Genomic DNA, 27,075 nt, shown 5'->3' on the forward strand with positions numbered 1-27,075 from the left:
CTAGCACCAGAGTTTTTTAAAACAGTGGAAATAATCGGAAAAAGGTGTTTTTACTTGATATTTCTCGCCAAACATGTGTAAAGGGCCCATGTGCCATATGTAAACAAGCCAAATTTTCTCGTTTTTTGATTAATACAAGCGAAATCTGCCCTTACCAATAAGCTTTATTAATAGAAGAATTTACTCTTAATCAAACAATCTTATTTGTACGGGTAGATTAAGCTTGTATTTATTGAAAAACGTGAAATTGTGGCTTGTTTACATATGGCACATGGGCCCTTTTCACATGTTTGGCGAGATTTGACTTATTGCATTTTTTTCCGAAAATAGCTGAAAAGTTTCAGTGATAATTATTAAAGATGTAACAGTAAACGGCACTTTGATTGGGCTTGTAGCTCTTATGGGAACAAGGACGTCCAAAAAATGATACGATTCGATTCATTGAATCCAAAATAAGTTCAAAGGCTGTAGTACACTCTTTGACCAAGCGTCAAATATTTGTCACAGATAAAATTTTGACAAAATTTTAGTCAAAGATAATTGTTTGTGAAATTTATTTGACAAACTTTTTACACTTAGAAAACATTTGGCAGAAAATTTTTTGGTCAAATATGAAAATTCTAAGCCGATGTCAAACTGTTTTTGATCAGTACACTATTTGACGGTTTCTGTCAAACTTTTTCAATCGCTATCCAGATAAGTTCGGGGTTTGAAAGCTTGCTATCATTTCTCGGTTGATTGATTGTCGAAAAATGTCATTGTCGAAAAAATCGCATGTATCCGTGACCGTTAACCAAGAGAACATTTATCTGTTTGCCACTTGCAAATTTTTAAGAGCGGCAAACATGGGCAAATAACAATCACCACAAAATTTAGATCAAAATATTTGACAAACGTCATTACACTGTTTGACAAACACACTTAACACTTGACGTATGACTCAAATAATTATTATTCCCTTGGTGATTAAGGAAGAAACGAGATAAAAACGACGCACTATTCAAAAACAGTGGGTTAGAAATATTTTGATTTCCGCAACTTTCAGTGCTCTCATCAGTAACGGCGAGTGGAGCTCTTGTACCGAAATTTTCTCCATCCTCCACCCCCTCATGATATTTTTTTAATGTTGCGTTCGAATCTGAAGACAATAAAAAATCGATTTTTTTCTGAAATTTTCAAACATTTTCGAAAAAAAACAAAACGTTTAACACCGGCTATCTAACACTTTGAAACCTAAACGCTTCTTCAAGGTGATGACGGCCAAATATTGTAATAATATTGACGATATTCAAATAATTCCAAATGCAAGCTTTTGCTTATTAATTATTTATTGGGTGGTCATTACGGTGTTAACCTCTCGATAGTCAACAAATACCAGGTTTCAATATTCTTTTATTTATCAAGGAAAAACTGGAACGAATTAGCGCCTCGCATTATTAAATAAAAGAGAGCAATATTGCTAAAAGTGACAGACTATCTTTCCAGGGTTAACGAAAATTGTTCGCTTTGAATGCCAGGGCGTAACCGGTTTTTCATTTCTAATACCGCAATAATGCAGATCGAAGGTTTGAAGTCGGAACAATGTTAAATTTTCAGATATAGTGTGAAAAAAAGTGTCGGCTATCGTTGTTCTGCCAGTTGTGGAAAACATTGTCTATCCAGTTTATATGAAAACACGCATTTTCAATGAAAATACAGTTGTTAGATAATTTTAATGTTCAAGAAAATTTAATTAAGTCAATGAATAAATTACTGTTATAAAAATAATAGAATGACAAATTCAAGGCTCGTTAAACATGGGAAAATTAGGAAGAAACGAAATATTTCTAGAACCAGCTACTGAAGCATGGCCATCACAATAAATACTCTACTAACGTCTTCACCCCACAGATGAAAATATGAAAATAAATAAGAGAAGCTTCCCGATAATTCAAGCAACCAACTGGCATCTACTCGATTCTCTCGCAATTTCCATCTCATTCTCTTTCATTCAATATTTTAGCCAAGCCACACCACAGTGCTCATGCGGTGCTCGAACAATCTACCGAATGTGCTCGAATTTTCTAGAAATACCACCTTTTCATTTATAAGCACGTCGTGGCGCGTTCGCAGCTTCAGTATAATTCAAGCAAGAGAGCTAAACAGACGCAAATAAGCAGTTAAATCAAGCAAACGTGAATCAACTATAGTGAGCGCAAAAGTATTTGAAACGTTAGCAAATTGATAAAATTAAATCAGTGAGCAAAATATTAAACCAAGTGAAATAAAGTGATTAGTAAGAACTACCATTTTTCAAAAACATTTAAGTGAAGTGAAAATGTCTGCAATTGGAATTGACCTGGGAACCACGTACTCTTGCGTGGGAGTGTTCCAGCATGGCAAGGTGGAAATCATTGCCAACGACCAGGGCAACCGAACGACACCCAGTTACGTGGCCTTTTCGGACTCGGAACGGTTGATTGGCGATGCTGCAAAGAACCAGGTGGCAATGAACCCACAGAACACGGTTTTCGACGCTAAACGATTGATTGGCCGTAAATTCGATGATCCCAAAATTCAAGCAGATATCAAGCACTGGCCATTCAAAGTAGTCAACGATGGCAGTAAACCGAAAATTGAAATTGAATTCAAGGGTGAACGGAAACGGTTTGCACCGGAGGAAATTAGTTCAATGGTTCTGATCAAGATGAAAGAAACCGCCGAGGCTTATTTGGGTAAAAGTGTTCGTAATGCAGTGATTACAGTCCCAGCCTATTTCAACGACTCACAACGGCAGGCTACGAAAGATGCTGGCGCGATTGCCGGTCTGAACGTTATGCGAATCATCAATGAACCGACAGCCGCTGCACTGGCATATGGATTAGACAAAAATCTGAAGGGAGAGCGAAATGTATTAATTTTCGATCTTGGCGGTGGCACATTCGACGTTTCAATTTTGACCATAGATGAAGGTTCATTGTTTGAGGTACGATCCACTGCAGGAGATACTCATCTGGGAGGAGAGGACTTCGACAATCGAATGGTTTCACACTTTGTGGAAGAATTCAAACGCAAATATAAAAAGGATGTTTCTTCAAATCCACGTGCATTACGGCGTTTGAGAACCGCATGCGAACGGGCAAAACGTACATTATCATCAAGCACCGAGGCAACAATCGAGATTGATGCTCTTGTAGATGGAATCGATTATTACACCAAAATATCTCGTGCCCGGTTCGAGGAACTTTGCTCCGATTTGTTCCGTTCTACTTTGCAACCAGTCGAGAGAGCTTTATCAGACGCCAAGATGGACAAGAGTTCAATCCACGACATCGTTCTTGTGGGTGGTTCTACTCGTATTCCAAAAGTACAGTCGCTGCTCCAAAACTTCTTCTGTGGTAAATCGCTGAACCTATCAATTAATCCGGATGAAGCAGTAGCTTATGGTGCAGCCATTCAAGCTGCCATTCTCAATGGAGACAAGGACGAAAAAATTCAGGATGTTCTACTGGTTGATGTTGCACCGTTATCCCTTGGCATTGAAACGGCAGGAGGCGTGATGACTAAACTGATCGAACGCAACAGTCGAATTCCCTGCAAGCAAACGCAAACATTCTCCACATATGCGGACAATCAACCTGGAGTTTCGATTCAGGTGTTTGAAGGAGAACGTGCCATGACGAAAGATAACAATCGTTTGGGACAGTTCGATCTATCAGGCATTCCTCCGGCGCCTCGAGGTGTTCCACAGATTGAAGTTACATTCGATTTAGACGCCAACGGAATCTTGAACGTTTCGGCCAAGGAGAAGAGCACTGGCAAGGAAAAGAACATCACCATTAAAAACGATAAAGGCCGTCTGAGTCAGGCAGAAATTGACCGAATGTTGGCCGAAGCTGAGAAGTTCCGTGAAGATGACGAGAAACAGCGTGAACGAATTTCTGCACGGAACCAACTTGAGGGCTATTGCTTCCAACTGAAACAGTCACTGGAATCGGCTGGCGATAAACTGAGCGAGTCGGATAAGCAAACCATTCGAGACAAGTGCGACGAAACTCTTCGCTGGCTAGACGGTAACACAATGGCAGAGAAGGATGAGTATGACCACAAAATGCAGGAGCTGACCCGAGTGTGCAGTCCTATAATGACCCGTCTGCATCAAGGACCAGGCGGTGCCGCATCTAGCTGTGGTCAGCAGGCGGGCGGCTTCGGCGGAGGACGATCAGGTCCCACAGTTGAGGAAGTTGATTGAATTTAATCTAATTCCGAATTGAAATGTATAAGTCTGATGTGATAAAATAATAATGTAAAATTTAGGATAAATTTAAAATTAAGTAGAATAAATAAATTATTTAGTTGTACAAACAATAGTTCTATTTAGCAATGTTTTTTTATTGAAAGAACTCTCCTAAACGGTACGCTGATCGGAAATTCCCTTTAGTGAGTTGGATATCTTAATCGTCTTGTAGTCGCTGCGAAGCTGGATAAAATTCATTACCACTGATTTGTCCAGATAGTTGAGCGTTTCCCCGCCGCACACTTCCTGCAGGTTTTCCACCTTAACCAGCAGCAGATTACACAGAGCATGCAGAACGTCAAACAATTGCGTCACCAGTGGAGCCTGCAACGCACGGGCACTCTTCCTGTACTCATTAACGTCACAGATAGCGCACATGGCCCCAGCTGTATTATACTGGAACTGCTGTAAGTGCTCGTAAATGGCGCGATGATAGCGAACACCGAACTCGGTCATAACGGCGGTCAGATTCTCACCATCAATCGTTCGCTGAATTAGCGCAATCAACGGGTTGATGTATTGGACTACCGAAAGGCAGGCTCCCGATGCAACAGTGTCAACATCCGAATCCGGCTTGAAGTCAGTTTTTTTCTGCTCATTTTGTAGATAGGTTTTAACCCATCCGAAGATAGCGTTGAGAGTGCGTTCTAAACCTGTCTCAATCTTGCTTTCGATCGACTCCAAATAGTAGCGCTTCTTCTGCAAGCAATCAGTATACTGTGCAGTGGAAAGCACGTTGGGAATGATACTTGCATTGTACGTTTTCTCCAACAAATGTACGATTGTATTACACTTCTGTGCCACATCGAAAAAGTAGATTTGTGGAATTGACTTGCACTCGGCAATCGGAATCGCCTGCAGTCCGAGGTCTAAAGCATAATCAACATGTTCATGCAACAAGAATCGCAACAAAATGTCAACGATTTTAAGAATGTGTTTCGGTAAATCTACCTCCTTGGAAAGAAGGCAGCACCGCTCCAATGCGCAAGAAGACTGCTGTAAAAGATTTATAGCCAACTCTTCGGACAAAAAAGTTTCACCTCCGTAATCTTCAATCTGGGCGATGTTTATATTCGCCCGAGCACCGATCAATGCTTGCATGTCTCGTCGCAGTTCCTGGAAGCGTTCTACCTGTTTCTTTTGATGATTTTTATTCTCGTAAAACTTTCTCAACTCCAGCTGACACTTTGCGTCCAAGTTACGACATTCCACCTCGATGTAGGAGCTAAGATGCGTCGAAAATATGTTAGCCGTTAGCTTTTGCAACAGATCATCATCGGACTCTTTCATGAATTCTTGCAGCTCATTGGAAAGCTTCAATGTTCGAGAATACAACTCATAGAGTGATTTCAAATATTTGCTTTCGTCCTTCCGATCGTCCAACTTAGTTTGCACAAACTGATTAATCTTCAGCTGGTAGATGTTCAGAATAAACTTGCTCATCACCTGATCGGGAGCGTTGAAAACTTGTCGTATGATCTTGTAATTTTTGTGACAAAGCGGGACGATTCCATCGAAAACATCCCGTCCGCCGTAAGTGACCGCCTGGCTTTGTTCAATATAGACATCAATGACCTGCGAGTAGCCTTTGAACTGAGACAGAATGGAAGATATTCCCTTCATCCGCTCGATGCTTTCCATTTTCTGAGCCGTCGCAAACTCCTCAATTAACTGCATTTCAATTTCGTCATATTTACCTTCAATTTTTTTCTTCGCGTTCAAAAATCTACTAGCAGGTAAATCCTGCGATATCATATACAGCTTCTGAGTGATATCGGCCGCTTCAAACAGCCTAGCTTTGTCACTGTAGACATCGTTCACAATGGGACCCGGCGTCAGGAAGTCTCCCATGTGATTCAACAGCAACTGAGCCTCCACCGCTCGGCTTCGGGGCACGTTAACATTCTCCAGTTGTTCCCCCAGATGAATCACTTTACCAGCAACCGAATTGATTTTCTCATCCAACTGGTGGAAGTAATCCACCGAGATCTGATGCTTCCCAACGAAGCGGTCAATCGCCTTCACGAACACACTCTGCTCCTCCTTGAGGGCGTCCTCAAGCTTGTCACATTTTCGCTGCTGTCGTTCCTGAACAATTTTCAGATCTTTGATCGTCTCGACAAACGTCTCGTACAGTAGGTCCGGATCGAACTGATCGGAGCCGATTTCGTTGTTGGTCCGCCAGCAGAGCCGTTCGATGAATTCCTCCACCTCGAAGGGATCCTGCGGGAGAAACAACTTGACGGGTGCCGTTCCGAAGCTCAAACACGGTGACTAACCTGTTCCAATTCTTCCACGTATTGCGACAGCATTGCGGCCGCTTTCGATGCACTAATTATTTTTCTTTTCTCTAAATTGCGTGAGGAAAAACTATTTGTTGTTGTTCGCTCATTATTCAGTTTTTTCCAGGCCCATGACAGGTCACCGTCTTTTTGTGACCTGAAATATGTCAGCACCGAATCTGGAGTACATCGTGAATTGGGCGCAACCAGCTAATTATCAATTTTAATTGTACTTAACCCTTAAATGCGCACGACTTTAAAAAATCATCTAAAAACATAAAATCTTTGTTTAACAGGTTAACTGCTCCAAAACTAACCAATATGCATAAAAAAATTAAAAGATTTACTTTTTAATGTGCAAATATTACCATGTTGTTTTTAAACAACACGGTGACTTTATCGCATAATAAAGTCGAAACAATTACTTTTGTTAACAGTAACTTTAAAATTGACCTTTTGTTAGTATAATTACTGATAATTCAGATATTTCCACTAACCACTAACCTTATTTTAAAATTTATTTACAAAGACAGTCAGCACCAGTCGGGAATCTCGCCATGTTTTTTTTCGTTTCCGAGATTTTGACAGCAAAAATAAAAACAAAACATTCAAATACAGTACTTCCAGCTGTTAAGTTTTCTTCGTTAGAGACAAGAGAGCTGTTCTAATGAATTATATTTCTAAAAAATACTAAAATACGTATATTTTAAAACGTTTTTAGTAGTGTTGTTTTAAAACAACATTGCGCATTTAAGGGTGAAATGATAAACTCATATATGTATAAATATCAAGTGATTAAATAATACATGAATATAATATATAGAAAGTTGGAAACTACAAAATATATAATAGTTTTTGTTTTACTGTCACAATTTATAATTAATATTATAGCAAAAGAAGTTTTATCTCAAACTTAACAGAAAGTTGACACAACCAGAAAAATTAGAATGAAACGAAAAATGTTGTGTGGTATTACTATTGTCACATAAACTTCAGTCTATTTTATTTGGGCTTATATTTATATCATTAACGAGCACAACGAGTTTGAAAATATTTTACTGAGCGTCTTTTTTTTCTCTGTGTGGACTCATCACTGCGACCAGAGACATTTTGATCTATCGTGATGTTGCCCAGGTGTTTTCTGTACTCCGCACTTCATATTATTGGCAGTATCACTATTGAAGTGAATGATACGCTTTTTTTTACATCCGTGCTTGTGTGTGAGAGTTTACCCTTTCATTTCAAGCTTACTGCTCTACTATACCGAGCCTCTTTTCTATCCTACCAATATCGCCAAATTCCCTGAACTGAGGCTTCACCTAACGTTCCTCTCTGGCCAGGTTTATTCTAAGAGGGACTTATTATATCAAGAGGAAGGAGTCTTATTGAAACCTCGTTCCTCGTGCCAATATCGCCAATTACAATTCCCTGTATAGGGTAAATATTCCTGAAATCAGTTTTATTTTAAGAAGGACTTATTTTGTCAAGAGGAAGGAGTCTTATCGAACCTCGTTCCTCCTATCAACAACCGCGTCACAATCACAATTCCCTGAAGAGGTACTCAATGCTTCACCTCTGGTCAGGTTTATTATAAGAAGGACTTATATTTTTGTCAAGAGGAAGGAGTCTTATCGAAACCTCGTTCCTCCGGCCAAGACCGCGTCATAATTACAATTCCCTGAAGAGAACTATTATACGTTACTCAGAACAGTTTCATTATAAGAGGGACTTTTTTTTTGTTAGGATGAAAGTCAGCAAGGGTACTATAGAATTCAGCTTGAAGGAATGGTATGTGGTGGAGAGCCTGAGAATGAACCCATGTTAAAATCCTTTTACAACCAAATGGCCTGATTCTACTAAGATTCGAACCCACGACCACTCGCTTATCAAAGCGGACTCTGTAACCTTGCGGCTACGAAGCTCTCTGAGCGTCTTAGTAGAATGATATAAGAAATCAGAAGACAGAATTAAAAGTTTCCATTTGAGTTTCCATCAAACTCTACTAGAAATTTGAGAAGTAAATATTGAAAATATTACTAGCCCGTACACACAATCATCATTGACATACAGCGACATACAATTGATGATTTCCATTGAAATCAACGACGAAGATTCCTGAACACCGAACCGAATAGTAGACTTTGCCGACGCGTCTTAGGACGTTTACATACTGGCGCGTTCTGCGTTGCGGAGACGGTTCGCCTTGCCGTGGGTTAATGTACAGCGCTGAGTAGAGCTGTACATTAATCCACGGCAAGCCGAACCGTCTCCGCAACGCAGAACACGCCAGCATGTCACTGGCCTTAAGAGCCGTTCCTAATACCCCCCTCCCCCGTGGTGTTTCGTGGTCTTTGGTCATCCCCTCCGTCTCCCCTCCACCTTAAACCACGTGGTCTTTTTATTTGTCAAGTGCCAAAAATGCACTTCTTCTCCATGATAGGTACAGAAAACATTTCAGTTTTTAAACTTTCAGTTTATTCTATACTAGTTGAACGTTCCCGGCGATGCTCGGGATCAAAAGTTTCAAAAGTAGGAATCATTTTTTATAATTCATTGCATTATTTGCACAACTCACTTCAAAAATATTTCCCATTTCATACGTCTAACATCACTTTAAGTACTTTAACATTCTGAGAACGCACAAAACGGAAATACCCATATTGGATTGCATTTTGTGGTTTGGGGATGTTTTACAGAAACTGGAAGTCGCCATTTCGGATTTCAAAATGACGTATGGAGTTTGAAAGTTTCGGAAGTATTGGCCAAATACCACTTTAGATTATTTTCCTTAAACCAGAAGTCGTTATTTTGGAAAATGTTATGTGGGGTAATCCCAGTTCCGAATATACCACACTCGGGTGATAACCGGGTATTCGTCAATCGTTCACAGTAAACCTTCTTTTTATGTAACTTTTGGAAGAAAAAAAATAAAAGTAAGAAGAATTTAGCGTGACCATTTATGCTTAGTTCTCCTCTATAATCATATCTAAAAAGATAACATGTGAATTTTTGTAACGAAAATATATATTTTGGTGTCCAAGGAACTCGTCTGAGAAGAAGTTAACGTTTTAATCCACATAACTATGCAGAAATTAAAAAAGAAAAGATTAAACCAATGAAATGCGGCCTTTCCTCCAGCCAAATGTTCCAAGATCTAGTTTAGGTAAAAGTTAAAAAGCCAAATGTCCCAAGATCTAGTTTAGGTAAAAGTTAAAAAGTTAATCGAATACCGTAATGTGTTACTATTCACAAAACTCAGAAAACATCACAAATGTATTTTTTTTCTGCTCGACTTAAAACATAAATTCTTCTGCAAGAAAACATGTGCAGATGTTGAAAGAACAACGAACATTTTCTTGAAAAAAAAAATTTACCGGCGAATTGAGCTCATGCTCAAAAACTCAAAATTTTGCATGTCCTATTATATGTAGAATATATATAAATTTTAAAAAGAGTATTTTAATGTGTTTTTCTGTATGCAGAAAAACATTCATCATTCATCATCAACTTTCAGCAATAAGATACCTATTACCAAACATTTCAATACCTATTAATAAACATTTCAATGAAGAACAATTACATTAAAATCGCTTTTTACGCGGGATTTTTTTACGTGGCTTTTTACGCGGATTCCGGAATTCACGCGTTTTTTTTTACGCGGATTCCGGAATTTACGCGGTTTTTTACGCGGAATATTTTTTGCGCTGATTTCGGTTTTTCTTCACTCGGATTGCAGAATTACCGCAGGTTTTTTTTACGCGGATTCTAGAATTTACGCGTTTTTTTTTGCGGATTCCGGAATTTACGCGGTTTTTTTTACGCGGCACGTATCCCCCGCGTAAAAAGCGACTTTAGTGTACATATCATAGCTCCGAATTTCGATTTAGCAAATTGAGTTCAAATATTCATGATATTGCTTGTTTAACGCAGTGTTGTGAATAATATCTCAACTTTCAGTAATCAAAAATCTGTTATTTTTACTCAAAAGTCTTTCCTGAACATAAACAACCATTTTAATGGAAAAAATCATATATCATAGCTTTGAATTAAGATTTAGAGACAAATTGAGCCAAAATATTCATGATATTGCATGTTTTACTTAATTTTGTGAATAATATCTCTATTTTCAGTTATCAGATAACTATTTTTTTTATCTCGAATGTCATTTCTAAATAATAACGAACATATTATTGACAAAAATCACGTGTCATCGCTTTGAATTCTGATTTAGAGACAAATTGAGCCTAAAAAATTATGGTTCTGCATTTTTCATGTGGTTTTGTGGAAAATATTTAAATTTCGAATAATCAGATACCTATTATTTTTCCCTCAAATGTCTTTCCTAAACACAACGAACATTTTATCACAGTAAAAATCACAGATCACTGCTTCGAGTTTTGATTTAGAGGCAACTTCAGCATAAAAGTCATGATTTTACATGTTTCACATAGTTTTGTGAATAATATCTCGAGTTTTAGTAATCAGATACCTGTTATTTTTTCTCAATTGTCTTTCTACATCAACGAACATTTAAATGAAAAAAGAATCGCATGTCATCGCTTCGAATTTTGATCTGGAAACGAATTAAGAATAAAAAGTCATAATTTTGCATGTTTTACGTAGTTTTGTGAATAATAACTCAAGTTTTAGTGATCAGATACTAATTATTTTTCCTCAAATGTCTTTCCTGAACATTAACCAAAATTTAATTAAAAAAAGAATCATATGTCATCGCTTTAAATTTAGCACAGAAAGTCATAATTTTGCATGTTTTACGCAGCTTCGTGAATGATATCTCAAGTTTTAGTAATTAGATACCTATTTTTTTTTTTTTCAAATGTCTTTCTTAAACATCAAGGAACATTTTAATGAAAAAGAATCACATGTCATCGCTTTGAATTTTGATTTGGAGACGAATTAAGTATAAATTGTCATAATTTTGCATGTTTTACGTAGTTTTATGAATAATATCTCAAGTTTTAGTGATCAGGTACTAATTATTTTTCCTCAAATGTCTTTCCTAAACATTAACAAACATTTTAGTGAAAAAAGAATCAAATGTCATCGCTTTGAATTTCGATTTAGAGGCAAATTTAGCACAGAAAGTCATAATTTTGCATGTTTTACGTAGTTTTGTGAATAATATCTCAAGTTATAGTAATTAGATACCTATTATTTTTTCTCGAATGTCTTTCCTGAACATCAGCGAATATTTGCATGTTAAAAAACCTACATGTCACCGCTAATTATTTTTGATTCAGAACGATACAAAATGATGATGATTACTGTACACTTCAGAGACTGAGAGAATAATATCAATAAGATCAAGCGTTACGGAACTCCATTTTTATATAGTAGATTTCGTAGACACACATAATTGATACTTGTTTGATGGAATGACATGGAAATGGTGGTGGCAATTCTTATCAGATTGTTATTGTTTGCAAAATCGAAAAAAGTCAAATAATTGATTAGGTGAAGACGACAACATTTTTTTTGACAAATCCAAAGCGAAATAATTAAAGAGCATGTTTAAGTACCGATTATAATGCGATTGAATGACATGAGATGGGCAAAAAGTACAATCAAATTTCCAGTTTTGTAGTGTACCTGAACTTAAGAATACAATTTAAAAAAATATTATTGACATCATTCAACGAGGCTCTTGGAATTGTTTGCCCAAGTATCAAAACATACTGTCAAGAACATTGTCACAAATCTCAACGAATTGCAGAATGCAATTATTATTTATATTTTTTTTATCTTCGTTCTGATAATTTTAAAATATGTGGTATGGCTTCAATGATTCATTTATTCAGCTATACACAATAATAATTTATTTATTTATTAAGAAATAATAAGTTGTTTAGAATTCTCTAAAAATGTAACACTGCCGATTATATCATGGTTCAGTCGAGTAGAACTCGTTGCTCCCGAAACCTTTCGAAATACATATTTGTCAAGTAATGATAGCGGCCTTTCTTTTGTTTCCCCTATGAACAAAATGAAAAAGAAGTGCTTTTTGAGTGGCTATAATGGGCCACTCAAAAAGAACAAAGTTGAATTGATAATCGGTTTATAACTGAGAAGGAAACAAAAGTTTTTATTGCAAACAACCATCAGTCGCCCCTTCGTTGTGTGGCACGCGTCACTGGAGCGTCACGCAGCGAGTTAACTGTCAAAAAACCACCAGATGACGTTCGCTTTAGCCCTGTTTGGTTGGCAACGGCCTTCGTCGTCGTGTCAGTCAGAGTCGCACGCAAAGTCTAGAAAATAGCCATCGTTCCGTCAGTAGCGAAGGAAAATCTCCGTCGAAAAGTGTCTTTTTTTGCAAATCGTATCAGAAAAGTGCTGCGCCGCGAGAGTGAAAAAAAGGAAATCCGCTGATACTGCTGTTCTGTTGTCCCGGCGAAAGAGTGCGAGACGTGAAAAACGGTGGAGTTATTTCGTGTGAATTGGTTCAGCTTCGGGTAGCCCTGATTAGTGTAACAAAAGGATACCCACGAATTTACGGATAAACGAGTGCCCAAGCAGGAAATGTCCGCATCTGCAATGAGTCCCGAATAGTAAGTTTTCGCTGGCCGAGAGGGCGATTTTTTTTTCTCCACTGATGCTGACATGCTGACTATCCAATTTCCCACCTTCCCCTTTCGTGGCTCCTATATGCTTCACATACTCCCTACCCCTTCTATTCCTCTATGCACCCAATTTGTCCCGTAATCTTGCTTTGTAATAAAATGATGACGACGTCGTTCTTGGAACGAAGTCGCAGGTAATGGCAGCGCAAAATGTGCTTCCAGGGGACAGATCACGAAGATTTGGGAAGAAATTTTTGAACTGCGAAAGTTGCTCCAGTTTTCTCGTTCAGCAATCGATTTTGATTTTTCTCTACTTTGCCCCCGACCGTCGCCACCCATTGTGTGTGCCCAATGTTTCTATCGATGGCACTCATGGAATCCAGCAAATATTGCTGGAGCACAGTTAGTACAAGGATTAAAGTCCAGCCGTGTTGTGATAAGTTCGCTTTGTCGCCGTTAGTTTCAACAACGAACAAAGGAAATTCCTTGCCAGCAGACGTATTTTTGCAGTATCTGCGTGCCCATAGGAGCCATCATCTTCTTCGTGCAAACAGCGACATCAGCAGCAGTGGCTGTAGTTGTGCGTGTATGTGTGCACGAAATGAGTCACTATTCAGCTCCAAAACCGTGGCTGATGTGATGATGATGATGGCCAACAACGATCGCGCACTCACACACACCAGCCCAGGGCGAAACCAGACGTTTAGTCATTCATTGTTTGATAAAGCGTCAGTGTTGTTTTTTTTTTTTTTCATCCTGCTTTGCTGCCACCACCCTCTTTTTGGGATATTGGCCTGTTTTTGTTTTATATTTTAAATGGCTCACTGCTGCTAATGACCAGACAGCACCAGTATGGGCAACAGTAAATAAAGAGGATTATCAGTTTGGCACTGTAACTCGAGGCAGAATCGCACCAGTCGGTATTAGCATTAGGCTATGCAAATTTATATACCTAAGCCATTACATCACATCAAGTTTCGCAGCAAATCAATCCCTGCTAGTTCCACCGGGAAAGGAAATCTGACAAAGTCAATAAAGTTCCAATTAGGTAGTGAGCGCATTTTAATTTTGTCTGTTTTGTTTCGGTCGCTATCGCCTCATTCCCTTGTCAAGACTGGGTTGTGTAGTAGCAAAGCATGAAAGATGGAAACGATCGAGGTGCGATCGGTCGTGGCGCTAATTGCGATGCACAAGGAAACTGCGTACCTAGATTTGACGGGTTTTCGCTTGCGTGTCGTATGAGACGACTGGGCGGATTGTAAAATCCCCAGTTCAGTGCAGTGCAGCAGGCGTTATTTTTCAACAAGGTCATTGATAATTGTGGAGTTCTTTGGGTTTTGACCTATTTTCGGCGGGGTACTTGTTTACTGCTAGCGCAGGAACTGTGTTCTTTCGATGTAGTCAAATCGAACACGTGAGCGCTTCGTTTTTTTTTCGAATTTGCATTTTTTAAACGAAATGCAGCCAATTGAACACTAGACGGTATCTTGTGATTATGTAACTAGCGATGCGAATTTCGGTTTTTGTTTTGCTTCTCATTGTTTGCAAGTAAAACACGTCAACGTGCATGTGATTGGCCTTAACATAAACTACGGCGATGTTTTATGGTCTTTGAAATACAAATGAATCGCTAGATGAACTTGAATATGAGTAAGCCACTCCGTAGGTTGCATAGCAACAGTGACAACGGATTGTTTATTCGAGTTTTGCATTTGTTTACAAAGCTATTACTCACTAGATTCACCTCACTTTCAACATAAATTTTGAGTAGGTACCTACGAAGGAATAGTTCTTTTGCAGAATCATAATCGCACTCTAAATGCGAAATATTCGTAAATTAAATGAACTTCAAAGTTATTATTAATTCTGTTTTAATTATCACTTTTAAACAATACATTTCTTGTGATTCCTTTTTTTAATTCGCGGAACCGAAGGTCTTAAGGTAGAATATATTTGACAGCTGGGCAAGATATAATCGAAGAGGGCGGCCAGGATTTAGCAAATCGTATTTTTACTAATGCAATGGTTGAACCGGTCGTAAACTCCACTGAATGGTAAAACGTCTCATGTAAAACGTAACTTCGACACAATTATTGTAGAGTAGATTTATAAAATGTGACAAAATAATTTATAAAATGTTACAAAGACTCACTCACTCGCATGTTTTATTGCCAATGGGTTTTTTGTTCTACACGTTGATTTTATTCATTTTCACTCGCGTGTAAGTTATCCATAGAAATTCTGCTGATTTATTTTACCTCTATTTGTTCCGGAGACACATTAAATAATATTGAATGGTTCAAACACGATAGAGTCTGTTCTACAAGTTTACTTGTATTCAACAGTGTCGTAAGGTTGTTTGACGAAGAACAACCTGTGATAAAAAATTATGAGTCCGAAGGAAAATGAACTTGCGTTAGCTATTTGATTAGTAAATATGCATCAATATTGTTGGAGCTGAGGTAACAGTTCCCGAAATCAAATACGCATGGGAGAATGGCCTGCTGTATTTTAGGTAAAATACAGGCAAGAATTGAACGCGCCATAGTTTATACACGGCGCAAAAACAGTTATGCAAATAAATAAATATTTTCGAAATACCTACTTTCGGAGTAATGAAATCCTGGCTAGAAATAGTGAACCTATTGTAGGTACCTGAACATTGCGGAATTGAAGGAAATGAAAAGCTGACTACTGGTGAGAAATTGATCAATGAAATTATTAAATTGACCAGAACTATTCTGTGGAACTTCAGAGTGTGCCCTTAAACTGGAACAGAAAAATGGGAAAAATCAATGACGTATAGCGTTAGAAAATACAATAGAAATATATCTTATGTACTGAATGAAAAATTACGTGTCCACTCCACAACATGTATTTTATCCGGGCCGATCAGTTTCAACCAAGTTACTAGAGTTTATTCTATCTACGTTTTCGCAAGTGTAACGTAAATTACCTGAGGGTAAGGACGAGAGAGAACCTGATCAAATACAGACGGGCAAGGAACGACATGACCACGATCCTGAGACGTAAAAAGCGCCAGCAAGAGGATCGTGACCATGAAGAGCTAGAAGAGCTGTTCACTGCTAATGAGTTGCGAAAGTTCTACGAAAAGGTTAACCAATCCCATAAAGGCTATATGCCGCGAGCTGACTTTTGCAAGGATATAGAAGGTAACCTCATCACGAACGACAGCGAGGTGGTCGACAGGTGGAAGCAGCACTTCGATGAACATCTGAATGGCGATGCAACAAACAGAAGCGGAACTGGAACGGACCCGGGAGTGCCAGCAGTAGATGACCGGGTATTAGCCCCCGACCTCCACGAAATTCAGCGGGAGATTGAGAGGCTGAAGAACAACAAAGCCAACGGCAAAAACGGCCTGCCGGGCGAGCTCTACAAACATGGTAAAGTAATGCTTGCTAGAGCACTGCACTGGGTCATTTCCAAGATCTGGGAAGAGAAAAAACTGCCGGAAGAGTGGATGGAGGGAGTCATCTGCCTCATCTATAAGAAGGGCGACAAGCTGGAGTGCTGCAATTATCCTGGTATTACGCTTATCAACGCTGCATATAAAATACTCTCCCAAGTTCTATTCCAACGTCTAACACTTTTAACAAGGAGGTTCGTGGGGCAGTACCAGGCGGGTTTCATGGGAGCCCGCGCAACTACGGACCAAATTTTTTCAATCCGACAGATTTTGCAAAAAGTTCGTGAGTACGACGTGTCCACGCATCACATTTTCATCAACTTCAAGGCAGCCTATGATACAGTTTATCGAGAACAGCTATGGCAGATCATGCACGAGAACGAGGATATCTTCCCGGATAAACTGACGCGGCTGATCAAGGCTACCATGAACCGTGTGATGTGTTACGTGCGTGTCTCGGGGATGCTCTCGAGTCCCTTCGAGTCATGCCGAGGATTGAGGCTGATGACTTCGATATCATAGCACGAAACTTTGCGACAGTGGAGAAAACCTACACCAGACTACAAGCGGAAGCTAGGCGTATTGGACTGCTGATCAATGCGTCGGAAACTAAGTATATGAAGGGAAGAGGCTCCAAGGAGAACAATGTCAGCCTCCCACCCCGGATCACCGTAGACGGCGACGAGCTTGAGGTGGTAGACGAGTTCGTGTACTTAGGATCACTGGTGACCGCTGACAACAATATCAGCAAGGAGATCCGGAGACGCATTCGAGCGGGAAATCGTGCCTACTTTGCACTTCGTAAGACAATAAGATCCAATCGACTGCGCCGCCGTACAAAGTTGAAGCTGTACAAAACACTAGTTAGACCGGTAGTCCTCTATTGGCTGCTAGGAGAGACCCCCATTGCACATCTGATCAAAGTTAACAGACTGCGATGGGCCGAACACGTCGCAAGGATGCCGGACGACAACCCGGTTAAAACGACCCTTTTCAGTAACCCCTCCGGCACCAGAAACAGAGGAGCACAGCGTACACGATGGCGTGATCAGATTAAAAGTGACCTACGAGTGATAAGACGCCTGGGAGCATGGCGCCATACAGCCCAGAACCGAGTGGAATGGAGACGACTTCTTGATACAGCACGAGCCACCCCGGCTCTAGCCTGCTAGGTAAGGTAGGTAACCTCAAGTTGGGATCCTGTTGGTTTCAAATCCGCTCTGGAGTATCACAATGTAGCATTTTAAGACCGCTATTGTTCTCATTTTTCATAAATGATGTCACTCGATTGCTGCCTTGTGGATCTAGATTATGATACGCTAATGGCGTGGTATTGGATACTTATTTGACGTTCACCCATTATATGCCGATCATCAGCAAAGCGAACCAACAGCTGGGAATTATTTTTAGAATTGGACGAGAATTCAATGATCCCAGTACTCTGCGTACTCTCTACTGCTCTTTAGTGCTTTAACCCTCTAGTGCCCAAATTAATTTCTAAACGGACTTCGATAAAATCACTATAAACCATTATAAACACTTTTTAAGTATTTATTGAAGCTTTTCGGAACTTCGACTGAAGCCCGCCAAATGGCGGCATTGGGCACTAGAGGTTTAAGTTTGAAATCCACACTATGAGTTCTGGACCAACCGCATTGAGCGAATACAGAAATACGTAAAATATTCACGTATGAAGAGTGTCTATTGATTGGTTCATCCCCGCTTGAACAATGTTGCAAGGATAGCTTCTTCAATTACACTACCCACTTCGATCACAACGGAATAATAAACTAATGCATGAACCAATTCGTCAGAAGGCGTTAGTGTGAATTTTTAGATTAAAGAAAAAGAAACCTAACACAATGACTATCATGAAACAAAACAGGATTAGAAAACAGTGGTTTGGCGTGGTCCCATCACTCTCAATACGGGTTGCGTTGTAGTAGATATATCCCAATCCGCACGAGAGTCACAAGTAAAATAGGACTTTTTTCTTACAATTGTCCCCCGAACGTTTTAAAAATAATATGGAAATAGTTTTCGTAATCGAGTAACCATTACTTTTTATAGAAAAACTTGTATTTGTTCTCTTACAAAAGACACTATGATCAAAAAACAAATATTTCTTTTATTTTGTTTCCGTGATCATTGAACTACAATTTATTTATTTTTCTCAGAAGAGTCACAGACGAAATCATTTCACTTGTGAAACGAAAGTTTTTTTGTTCATTATGTAGTCACGGTGATAATTTGAAGTATAAATGGCTTTTTGTCTTAGAATAATCACCAAGAAATTAAGAGGTACATTTTAATTTTTCTGACAAATGCGCAGTGACTTTTTATAGAAATAGTTTCCCCAGTTAGTCACTGTGACTTTTGTAAGAGAATGTTTGACAAAAGTTTTGTTCAATAGAGTTCGTGACCTTTTGAAAAAACTTATAGATTATTGACATTGTCACAGTGATTTTGGTAATCATCTCTTTTGGTTTGAATAAAAATCAGAAAAAGTAAACATCGGGCTTTGACCAACAAATATTACTATTTAGTCACCGTGACTTTTGTAAGGAAACATATGCCAAATGTTGTCATTTAAGAATATGTGATCTTTTTGAAAGTTCCGCGGGATTTTAGTAACTATCCTTTTTTAACCAAGTAACGAAAAAATGGTTCAATTTAATAAGGTTACATATTTCCTGAAACTAACTTTCGATTGGTATAGTCTCAAATGAGTCCCCGTAACAGTTGATCTTTATTGAAGAATCAAGAAATGATCTATAACCGAAGGAATGCATCTTGTTTACAAAAGTCACCAAGAATAATTAGTGACGAACACCTGAAGTTTTAAGTTAAAATGGGGGAAATACTTGCTAAAAGCGGCGAAAGTAGTCCATTATAAAATAAAACCATCATTAGATTTAGACGTTTTCCTTGAAATTTTTCATGTATTTTGTAGCAAGATTACAACAGGAGTCACTTATAAACAGACATTTGCCTTAAAAGATCAACAAAATTATTTTTTCGTTTTTCTAGAATATTAAAAAATTTACGAATACTATCTAAAACTCAATTTTTTGAAGGCGCATCGAAATTTGAAGGGGTAGGCGATATACTTTCTCCATGAAAATGGGATTGCATTTGTAGATAGCTCTCGGCATTTATCGAAATTTCCACTTGTTTTATGTTATTACTTATATACACACACTCAATCATTTCTAAATTTCATCGGCGAAATAAAAAAAAACACTAAAATAGCAATGTTCGTGAGTTGGTCACGAATAGTATGTTTTATTTTAGAACTTTGTCACGAAAAATATTCATGAATGTGTTGATAAAAATATGTCTCGCGGTGACAATTTAAAAAAATAGAAATGGTTCTGGTTTTTCCTATAAATATCACCAGGTTAAAAATATGTTAATGTAGAAGACTTTCTAACAAACCACTCTGTGACAATTACTAAAAGTTTGTATAAGGCTCTAAGCCCTGCCTTTTCGACGCTTTTTCAGCATTCCTGACCATATACGGAACATATTCTTCATACGAATATGAATCTTCTCTTGAAGGTCACCAACATGTCATTTGTGCGGACTGGGATGAGTGCGCGAAATCTAACCCCCCCCCCCCCCCCCTTGGCAACTGGGGAAAAAAAATACATGGTGCCATCAAAACGATCATTGGCGCGTCAACCATATCTTGGCGGTAGAGAAAATGCTTCGCCAACCTGAGCGTCTGTCACCAAGATGGTGCGGCTCAAAACAGCGTCTGATCCCCATGTTAGGAACGGCTAATCAACTTCCTGGTGTCAGTGTGGGACTCTAAACAGAGCTGACACGATGGTCCGCCGGTGAGATAGGGGGTTTGGGAAGACCTAACAAGACGCCCCGCAAAACACCAAACGTTGCAAATATCGAAGAAGTAAATACGGATCGGAACAATCGGCACAGATCTTAGGTGACGAAATAAGGACAACGTTTAGAAACTCAGACGCCACCTACATGGTATTCTCTCAAATTCTATGCCGTCGACTATAACTGTTTGTGAGGAAGTTTGTGGGGCAATACCAAGCGGGACTTATGGGTGCCCGCGTCACCACGGACCAAATATTCGTGGTACTGCAGCTCCTACAGCAATCCCGTGAATATATTGTGTTCACACATAATCTGTTTATCGATTTCAAATCGACGTACAACACAATCGTTCGAGATCAGCTATGGCAGATTATGCACGATTTTGATTTTCCGGATAAACTGACACGATTGGTCAAGTCGACGATGGATCGGGGGATGTGCGTAGTTTGAGTTCCGAAGACACTCTCGAGTCCCTACGAATCTCGAAGAGGATTACGGCAAGATGATGGATTATCGTGCTTGCTATTCAACATATTTTTCCAGCTCTCTGGCTTCGAACCCTTGAGAAGATGACGGAGACGTACATCAGACCGAAGGAGACATTATCAACCTCTCACCACCAAATTCATTTCAGCGGTGATAAAATCGAGGTGGTGGACGAGTTCGTGTACCTGGGCTCCCTGTTGACACCGACAGAGAAATTCGTTGACGCCTTATGGCAGGAAATCGTGCCTACTTTGGACTCCGGAGGACGCTCCGCTCGAATAAAATCCGCCGCCGCACGAAGTAACCCATCTACAAACCACTGATCAGACCGGTAGTCCTCTACGGCCACGAAACCTGGACCATGCTCGTGGAGGACCAACGTGCACTTGGGGTTTTCGAAGGGAAGGTGCTGCGTACTATCTGTGGTGGAGTGCAGGTGGAAGATGGATCATGGCGGAGGCGGATAACCAACGAGTTGCATCAGTTGCTGGAAAAACTACTCATCGTTCAAACGGCGATAATCGGGACACTACGGTGGGCTGGGCATGTCGTACGACAACCCGGTGAAAGTGATTCTTGATAACGATTGTGATTGTGGGCTTTGCGGACGACATAACTTCATAAGTCTACGGCTAGTCATTCAGCGAGGTCGAGTTAAAAGCCGCGCTATCCATACGCGTAGTAGAGGATTGGATACACTTCAGGGAAAAGTAGTTAGCGCACCCTAAAATGGAGGTCATCGTAGAGGTCATCGTAACAAATGTAAATCGGAACAGGAGGCGTCGAATAGTACGAATGAATGCACTACTGTCCCCAAGCGATCATTGAAGCTCTTGGGGGTGATAGTCGACGACAAGCTCTCGTTTAGGAGCCACGTTGACCATACCTGTAGGAAAGCTTCGACGACTATAGCGACATTATCACGCAAAATGTCAAATAACTCGGTGGTGTATAACAGCAGGCGCAAGCAGCTTGCTAACGTGGCTACGTCCTAGCCGGCATGACCATGATAAAAAGGGTAATTCGAGAGCTGTAAACCGGTCGAACTTCTGAAGGCAAAAGGCGCCGCATCTATTAGAATATACATCACAAGAACAAATCTTGTATACTAACATATCCACTGGAACAAATATGCCAAAAAATATAACAAAAAAAAAAAAATAAGGAGCACACGAACATGATGAATTTTGCTCACTACTGCTCGTTTGAATCTAACTTAGAAATATGATACATATGATTTAACGTCGAGTAGATCAGTGTTTAGCTGGTTACCTTGGTGGCAATCCAATCTCCTATAAAATTCCTATAATACTCAATTAGAACTGGCCACGAAGGCCTGATTCCCTTGTTCTTGAAAATAGCTGAAATATAAAAAAAATCTCTTCTCTAGAATCAATAATTTTCTTTGATTTTTCTGTCAGCTTGATTCTTCGAGTGGAGGGCGTTTCACTACGAAAGAACAGTTCACCTTCAAATCAGATAAATTTCGAAAGGTACAAATTTCATTTATTAAAAAGCTCAAACTGGAAAGTCCAATGAACAAGGTTTCTAGTCGACCTTGTGTGTTTGAACCAACAAGAAAAGCAATTCTGATAACACAAAACTCACAAGTACTCTATGTCCGCCGGATGGGACTAGATTTCATTCAAATTTCTATCCACTGCTCTTAAGTGAGAGTGATTCATCAATTGTGCCTTCCTCCGACCGTCGTTATCGGTTTCTTTTCTATTTCGTTTGCAGCGTCGCAATTTCGAAACGGTGTCAGCAGAGTACTAATCATAACGAAAATCACTTCTCTTTTGCAGCGATTACCTATTTAAACTGCTCCTGATCGGCGATTCGGGTGTTGGAAAATCTTGCCTGCTTCTGAGATTTGCTGTAAGTATTATTACAGACCCAAGCTGAGTGTTTATGCATTCACTAATAATAACACTAATTGTTTCATCTACTCCGCGTGGCGCCACTGCTACTGCTGCTCTGAATGGGATTGGTCAACAAACAGGACGATACATACACGGAGAGCTACATCAGTACAATCGGTGTTGACTTTGTAAGTGTGCTCGTGTGCGTGTGTGGTTAATAAACTAGTCTAATTGATTTTTTTTATCTCGCAGAAAATTAGAACAATTGATTTGGATGGCAAAACAATCAAACTACAAATTGTAAGTATAGACATCGAACTGCGTCTTTGTTTTCTATCTGTATAAACCCATACGAACTTATTCGAACTTTGAAAGACGTCAATGGCAGCCGATCTTCAGAGTAGCTGTGAAAAACACGAAAACCAACCGAAATGGCCCGTTTTGGTCTTTAACTTTTTTTACGTTGCTAGTTTAGTCTATTTCCTTCGTTAGACTTTTACTTATTTGGTTTTCCCGTACTCCAGTGGGACACCGCCGGTCAGGAGCGCTTCCGTACCATAACCTCATCGTATTACCGGGGAGCACACGGTATTATCGTGGTGTACGACTGCACCGACCAGGAGTCGTTCAACAATGTCAAACAGTGGCTGGAGGAGATCGAGCGCTACGCCTGCGAGAACGTCAACAAGCTGCTGGTTGGCAACAAGTGCGATCTGCAGACAAAGAAAGTGGTCGATACAACTACGGCTATGGTGAGTGCTTCTCCTTTCTGGCTAGTTCCTTTCGGTGGTAATCCAATCTCTTGTTTTTGCAGGAATATGCGAATCAACTCGGCATTCCATTCCTGGAGACGTCCGCTAAGAACGCAACCAATGTGGAGCAAGCCTTCATGACGATGGCGGCGGAGATCAAGAACCGCGTCGGGCCACCATCTAGCGCAGCGGAGGCGCCGAGTGCCGTCAAGATTGACAAAGGCCGCAACGTTGAAGCAAAGTCGGGTTGCTGCTGAACAGGTTCTCGAGCCAGAAGCTACTACTATTCTACTACATTTCGTTCGTTTTGTGCGTTCCGTTTCTCTTGTACATTTCCCCCTAGAAAAAAAAAAAAACAAACACACACCCACGCCTACACAAACACATACAAGTGAGCATGTGAGAATCTTCACATCGGGCTTCTTCTGGTACTCTCCCTCCTAGACCTACACAGTAATTGTGCACTATTCTACTATCGTATTATTCAAATAAAATATACAACTGAAACGCTGCTGCTAACTGACCCGATATCGGCATTTTCGTCAGTCTGCATTCTCTTATATTCAGCCGGATCGAACGCATATTAATTCTACAACCCACAGCAGAATTGATAACCAGTTTAGTATCATAATTCAAGCCTAAAATCTAAATCTGTAGAGGTTCAAATAAGGCAGAACAGTATAAACAGTTACGCGCAGAAGAGAACGATTGTCGCAGGTGAAAATTAAAAATAAAGCTAGTATAAGAAAGAAAAAAATATTCATTAGAGGAAATACTTTTACTAGAGCGAACCAACCAAGGAATATAAAGGAAAATGAAAATTAAATGAAGAAGAAGAAAAAGAGAAACAAATTGGCAGGTAATCATCTGTATTGGATACAAGCATTAAAAACATCAACTAGGTGAAGCACATTTAAAATATGCAACATGCAAGAAAACGAGTTAAATAAAAACAGCTAGTGAAGCGCAGTGCATTGCCAGCCGGGGAAGTCCGCATACGCTATCGTTGTTTTATCGAGCCGAAAGAAATCAAGAAGCTGAAGAAGTCAAAGGCGCCGAATGGTCAGAGCTTCGCGTCCTATAGAAAGCGTGAGGAGTTTCGCCCAATTCCACTAGCACTAGGAGCAAGATAGTTTTACTTTCGGTCCTTATTATCCTCTCTTCCTTGGCTGTAGTGTGTGGTGCAGTAGGATAAATGGCAGGATGGAAATTTATTTCCACGCTACCCAGATAGAAGTTTTTTTTCTGTGTGTCTATACAGTTTTAGTTTATGAAATCGCAAAAAATAAGAAAATAATATCAGATGTATTTATATTCATTATTTTGAAGCTACTCTGCAGTTAGCGAGGGGAAAATAAATTTATGTTTAAAAAGGTCTTTCTACCGTTTTGAGAATAATTTTTATGAAAGCAATATCAACCCAGGCCCGCTTTGTTTTAGTTAGAGCGCAAGATGTTTTCTGAGCACTTATATTTTTTCGATCCGATTTTGGCAAGTCAAGGTCCAGAAAGCGATCCGTGTAGTTGTGGTGAGATGAAACAAAACGAAAAACAAACAATGAGACAACAGCACACCCAATTCCAGAGAAAGAGAAAAGTAAGGGTACAACATAATGCTAACAAGTCGTAAATAAAAACAGGAAAAACTATCTATCTGTGCTTCTTTTTTCGCTTATCACATGCGGTGTAATTGCCAGCAGTTTGTTTTCCCTCTGGGAAAATTGCCCATGAATAGAACTGCCTTTGCCTGCTTCGGTGGCGGAACAGTTTATTATTTGGATTGTTCTTTCGTTTTTGAGTTTGGTCAAACATTCGGCACTGTCATCCTTAGAATCCACCGGAAGTAGTCATCGATCACAAAAAATGTAGCAAATGAAAAGTTCCTTATATTTATAGATGTAATTTATGACACACGAATGATGATAATACATGATGTAAATGACATACATATTTACGGCTCCTTTAAGTACTACTTGTTCATATGAATGAATAAACAAAAATCCTTATTAAATTATCCCCTTCTCGACAAAGACAAATAAATATATTGTTTCCATATTGCTAATCCTAAGAAAGAGTACGTGAAATTGCACTATCAGTTGTCCACATTGAGCCCCTACCCCGGGCTTCCTACATATTTTGCAGCAGTTCTTCGGTGTCCCGGTTGTAAGCATCATTTTCATCGCTGTTGCCAGCTTCGGTGCTTCTAGCAGCCCCTGCTACCGTCGCCGGTAGCGTAGCAGACGTTGAGGTTGAACTTCTCGGTGGTACCAGCTGGAATTTCGTCCGCTTGGGGAGATTATGCTCCAGTTCTTCCTGCTCGTGCAGCGGACTGTCGAATGCGTCCGAGTCCGAGAAGTCGATCACTGACGAACTCTTGCGACCAACGGATTCCGTATCGTGACCCACCGAAGCCGGTGCCACTCCCGCCGTCGAACGTCCCTCCAAACCGTCGCCACCAGCATCCTCCTGCGGGCGCTGCTGCACACCTCCCAGATCGTCGTCGTCGTCTTCCGCCAGTTGTTTCTTCATGTGATTGATAACCTCTTTCTTTTCGTTCAGGATGCTGATGCATTTCGTGATCAACTCGATCTCGTACAGACGATTATCTTCCTCTTGTTGGCGTTGAAACTCGAGCAGCTCTTCATGCTCCTCTTTGAGTTCGAGCAAAATTCTGTTTCTTAGCTCAATCACACCCCGCAAGTGACTCTGAACGTTGATCGAGTTCTGCAAAACGTCCGAAAGCAGACAAGGCGAACGTAGTAATATTACCGAACCGTAAGTAACCGTCAGGGGACCACCAATCTTACGCCAAACAAAATTGTTATCCTCCACCGAGTAGCTGAAACCGGAAGCACCCCCATCAGTGCACAGCGCAGTCTTCGTCTCGGCCAGGAACTCGTCCAGCGTTTTCTCCAGCCGAATTGCCGTCTGCTGGAGCACTTCGTGGTCGATTTCACTCAGGAAGCTCAACGGGGTGTTGTAGATGGGACTGAAAACGATTATCTTGAGCAGAATTTTTCTCTCACCCCAGGTACTCTCTACCAGAGCGTAGTGATTCCAAGCGCTGTCCCCGGTGGCCGCCGTAATGGGTAATTTGTTCAGATAGATGTTATCGTAATCAAGCTCCATCGTTAGCCGGATGTTCGCCGCCCAGGTTCAAGGAATTCGACAAAAACAAGCGCGAATATGGTAGACTAACTTTTTTTTTTTCACGAGTGCAGCCTCCAGATTCCAAGTGGAGATGTATGTGATGCGTTTTGCGTATGCGTATGATGTAGGTACAGGTAAGCGTGAAGTGCGTTTTTTCTTCCGATGATGTTTTTTCAGTTTACCTTTGCACTTATAACAGCACTGTTAATCGATAGTACACAGAGAAATCTGTTATCAAGAATCATTCATTCACGATTCGCGACTTGACTAATGCCGTTTTTTTTCCTTCGCTACGGTACGTACAAGTTATTCCGTGTATTCCCTTCTTTCTTTCTACACACGAAACCGTAATCATCAACAGCGCAATGATGGCTTACTAGTGTTCGTAAGTTTTGGTTTGCATTCATGAATGAT

At 40.0% G+C, this 27,075-nt stretch overlaps 3 protein-coding genes across 3 annotated transcripts; 2 read left to right on the forward strand and 1 right to left on the reverse strand.

Moving 5' to 3' along the window:
• Positions 1-2,134: 2,134 nt before the first annotated feature.
• Positions 2,135-4,341, forward strand: LOC129730523 (heat shock protein 70 B2-like). Its single transcript, XM_055689925.1, has one exon. It carries the CDS (start codon positions 2,318-2,320, stop codon positions 4,229-4,231), a length of 1,914 nt encoding a protein of 637 aa, XP_055545900.1. The 5' UTR covers positions 2,135-2,317; the 3' UTR covers positions 4,232-4,341.
• Positions 4,341-6,722, reverse strand: LOC129730516 (exocyst complex component 5). Its single transcript, XM_055689914.1, has 2 exons — positions 6,556-6,722; positions 4,341-6,499 (listed from the first exon to the last, which is right to left on the reverse strand). Exons 1-2 carry the CDS (start codon positions 6,586-6,588, stop codon positions 4,388-4,390), a joined length of 2,145 nt encoding a protein of 714 aa, XP_055545889.1. The 5' UTR covers positions 6,589-6,722; the 3' UTR covers positions 4,341-4,387.
• Positions 6,723-12,795: 6,073 nt separating this feature from the next.
• On the forward strand, positions 12,796-25,160 carry LOC129723081 (ras-related protein Rab-1A). The gene is made up of 6 exons (XM_055677049.1): positions 12,796-13,124; positions 22,704-22,776; positions 22,901-22,948; positions 23,013-23,060; positions 23,285-23,512; positions 23,575-25,160. The coding sequence occupies exons 1-6, from the start codon at positions 13,096-13,098 to the stop codon at positions 23,767-23,769; spliced, it is 621 nt and encodes a 206-aa protein (XP_055533024.1). The 5' UTR covers positions 12,796-13,095; the 3' UTR covers positions 23,770-25,160.
• Positions 25,161-27,075: the final 1,915 nt, after the last annotated feature.

Source organism: Wyeomyia smithii, chromosome 1 (genome assembly GCF_029784165.1).
Source record: "Wyeomyia smithii strain HCP4-BCI-WySm-NY-G18 chromosome 1, ASM2978416v1, whole genome shotgun sequence".
Classification (NCBI taxonomy): Eukaryota; Metazoa; Arthropoda; class Insecta; order Diptera; family Culicidae; genus Wyeomyia; species Wyeomyia smithii.

What these genes read in the sequence shown, in the direction of transcription:
- LOC129730523 (XM_055689925.1), top strand. Translation starts at nt 2,318, where the DNA reads ATGTCTGCAATTGGAATTGACCTGGGAACCACGTACTCTTGCGTGGGA.
- LOC129730516 (XM_055689914.1), bottom strand. Translation starts at nt 6,588, where the DNA reads ATGCTGTCGCAATACGTGGAAGAATTGGAACAG. An exon ending in ACGTGGAAGAATTGGAACAG is followed by an intron (nt 6,500 to 6,555) that starts GTTAGTCACCGT and finishes TTTCTCCCGCAG; the next exon opens with GATCCCTTCGAGGTGGAGGA.
- LOC129723081 (XM_055677049.1), top strand. Translation starts at nt 13,096, where the DNA reads ATGTCCGCATCTGCAATGAGTCCCGAATA. An exon ending in TCTGCAATGAGTCCCGAATA is followed by an intron (nt 13,125 to 22,703) that starts GTAAGTTTTCGC and finishes TCTCTTTTGCAG; the next exon opens with CGATTACCTATTTAAACTGC. An exon ending in AAACAATCAAACTACAAATT is followed by an intron (nt 23,061 to 23,284) that starts GTAAGTATAGAC and finishes CCCGTACTCCAG; the next exon opens with TGGGACACCGCCGGTCAGGA.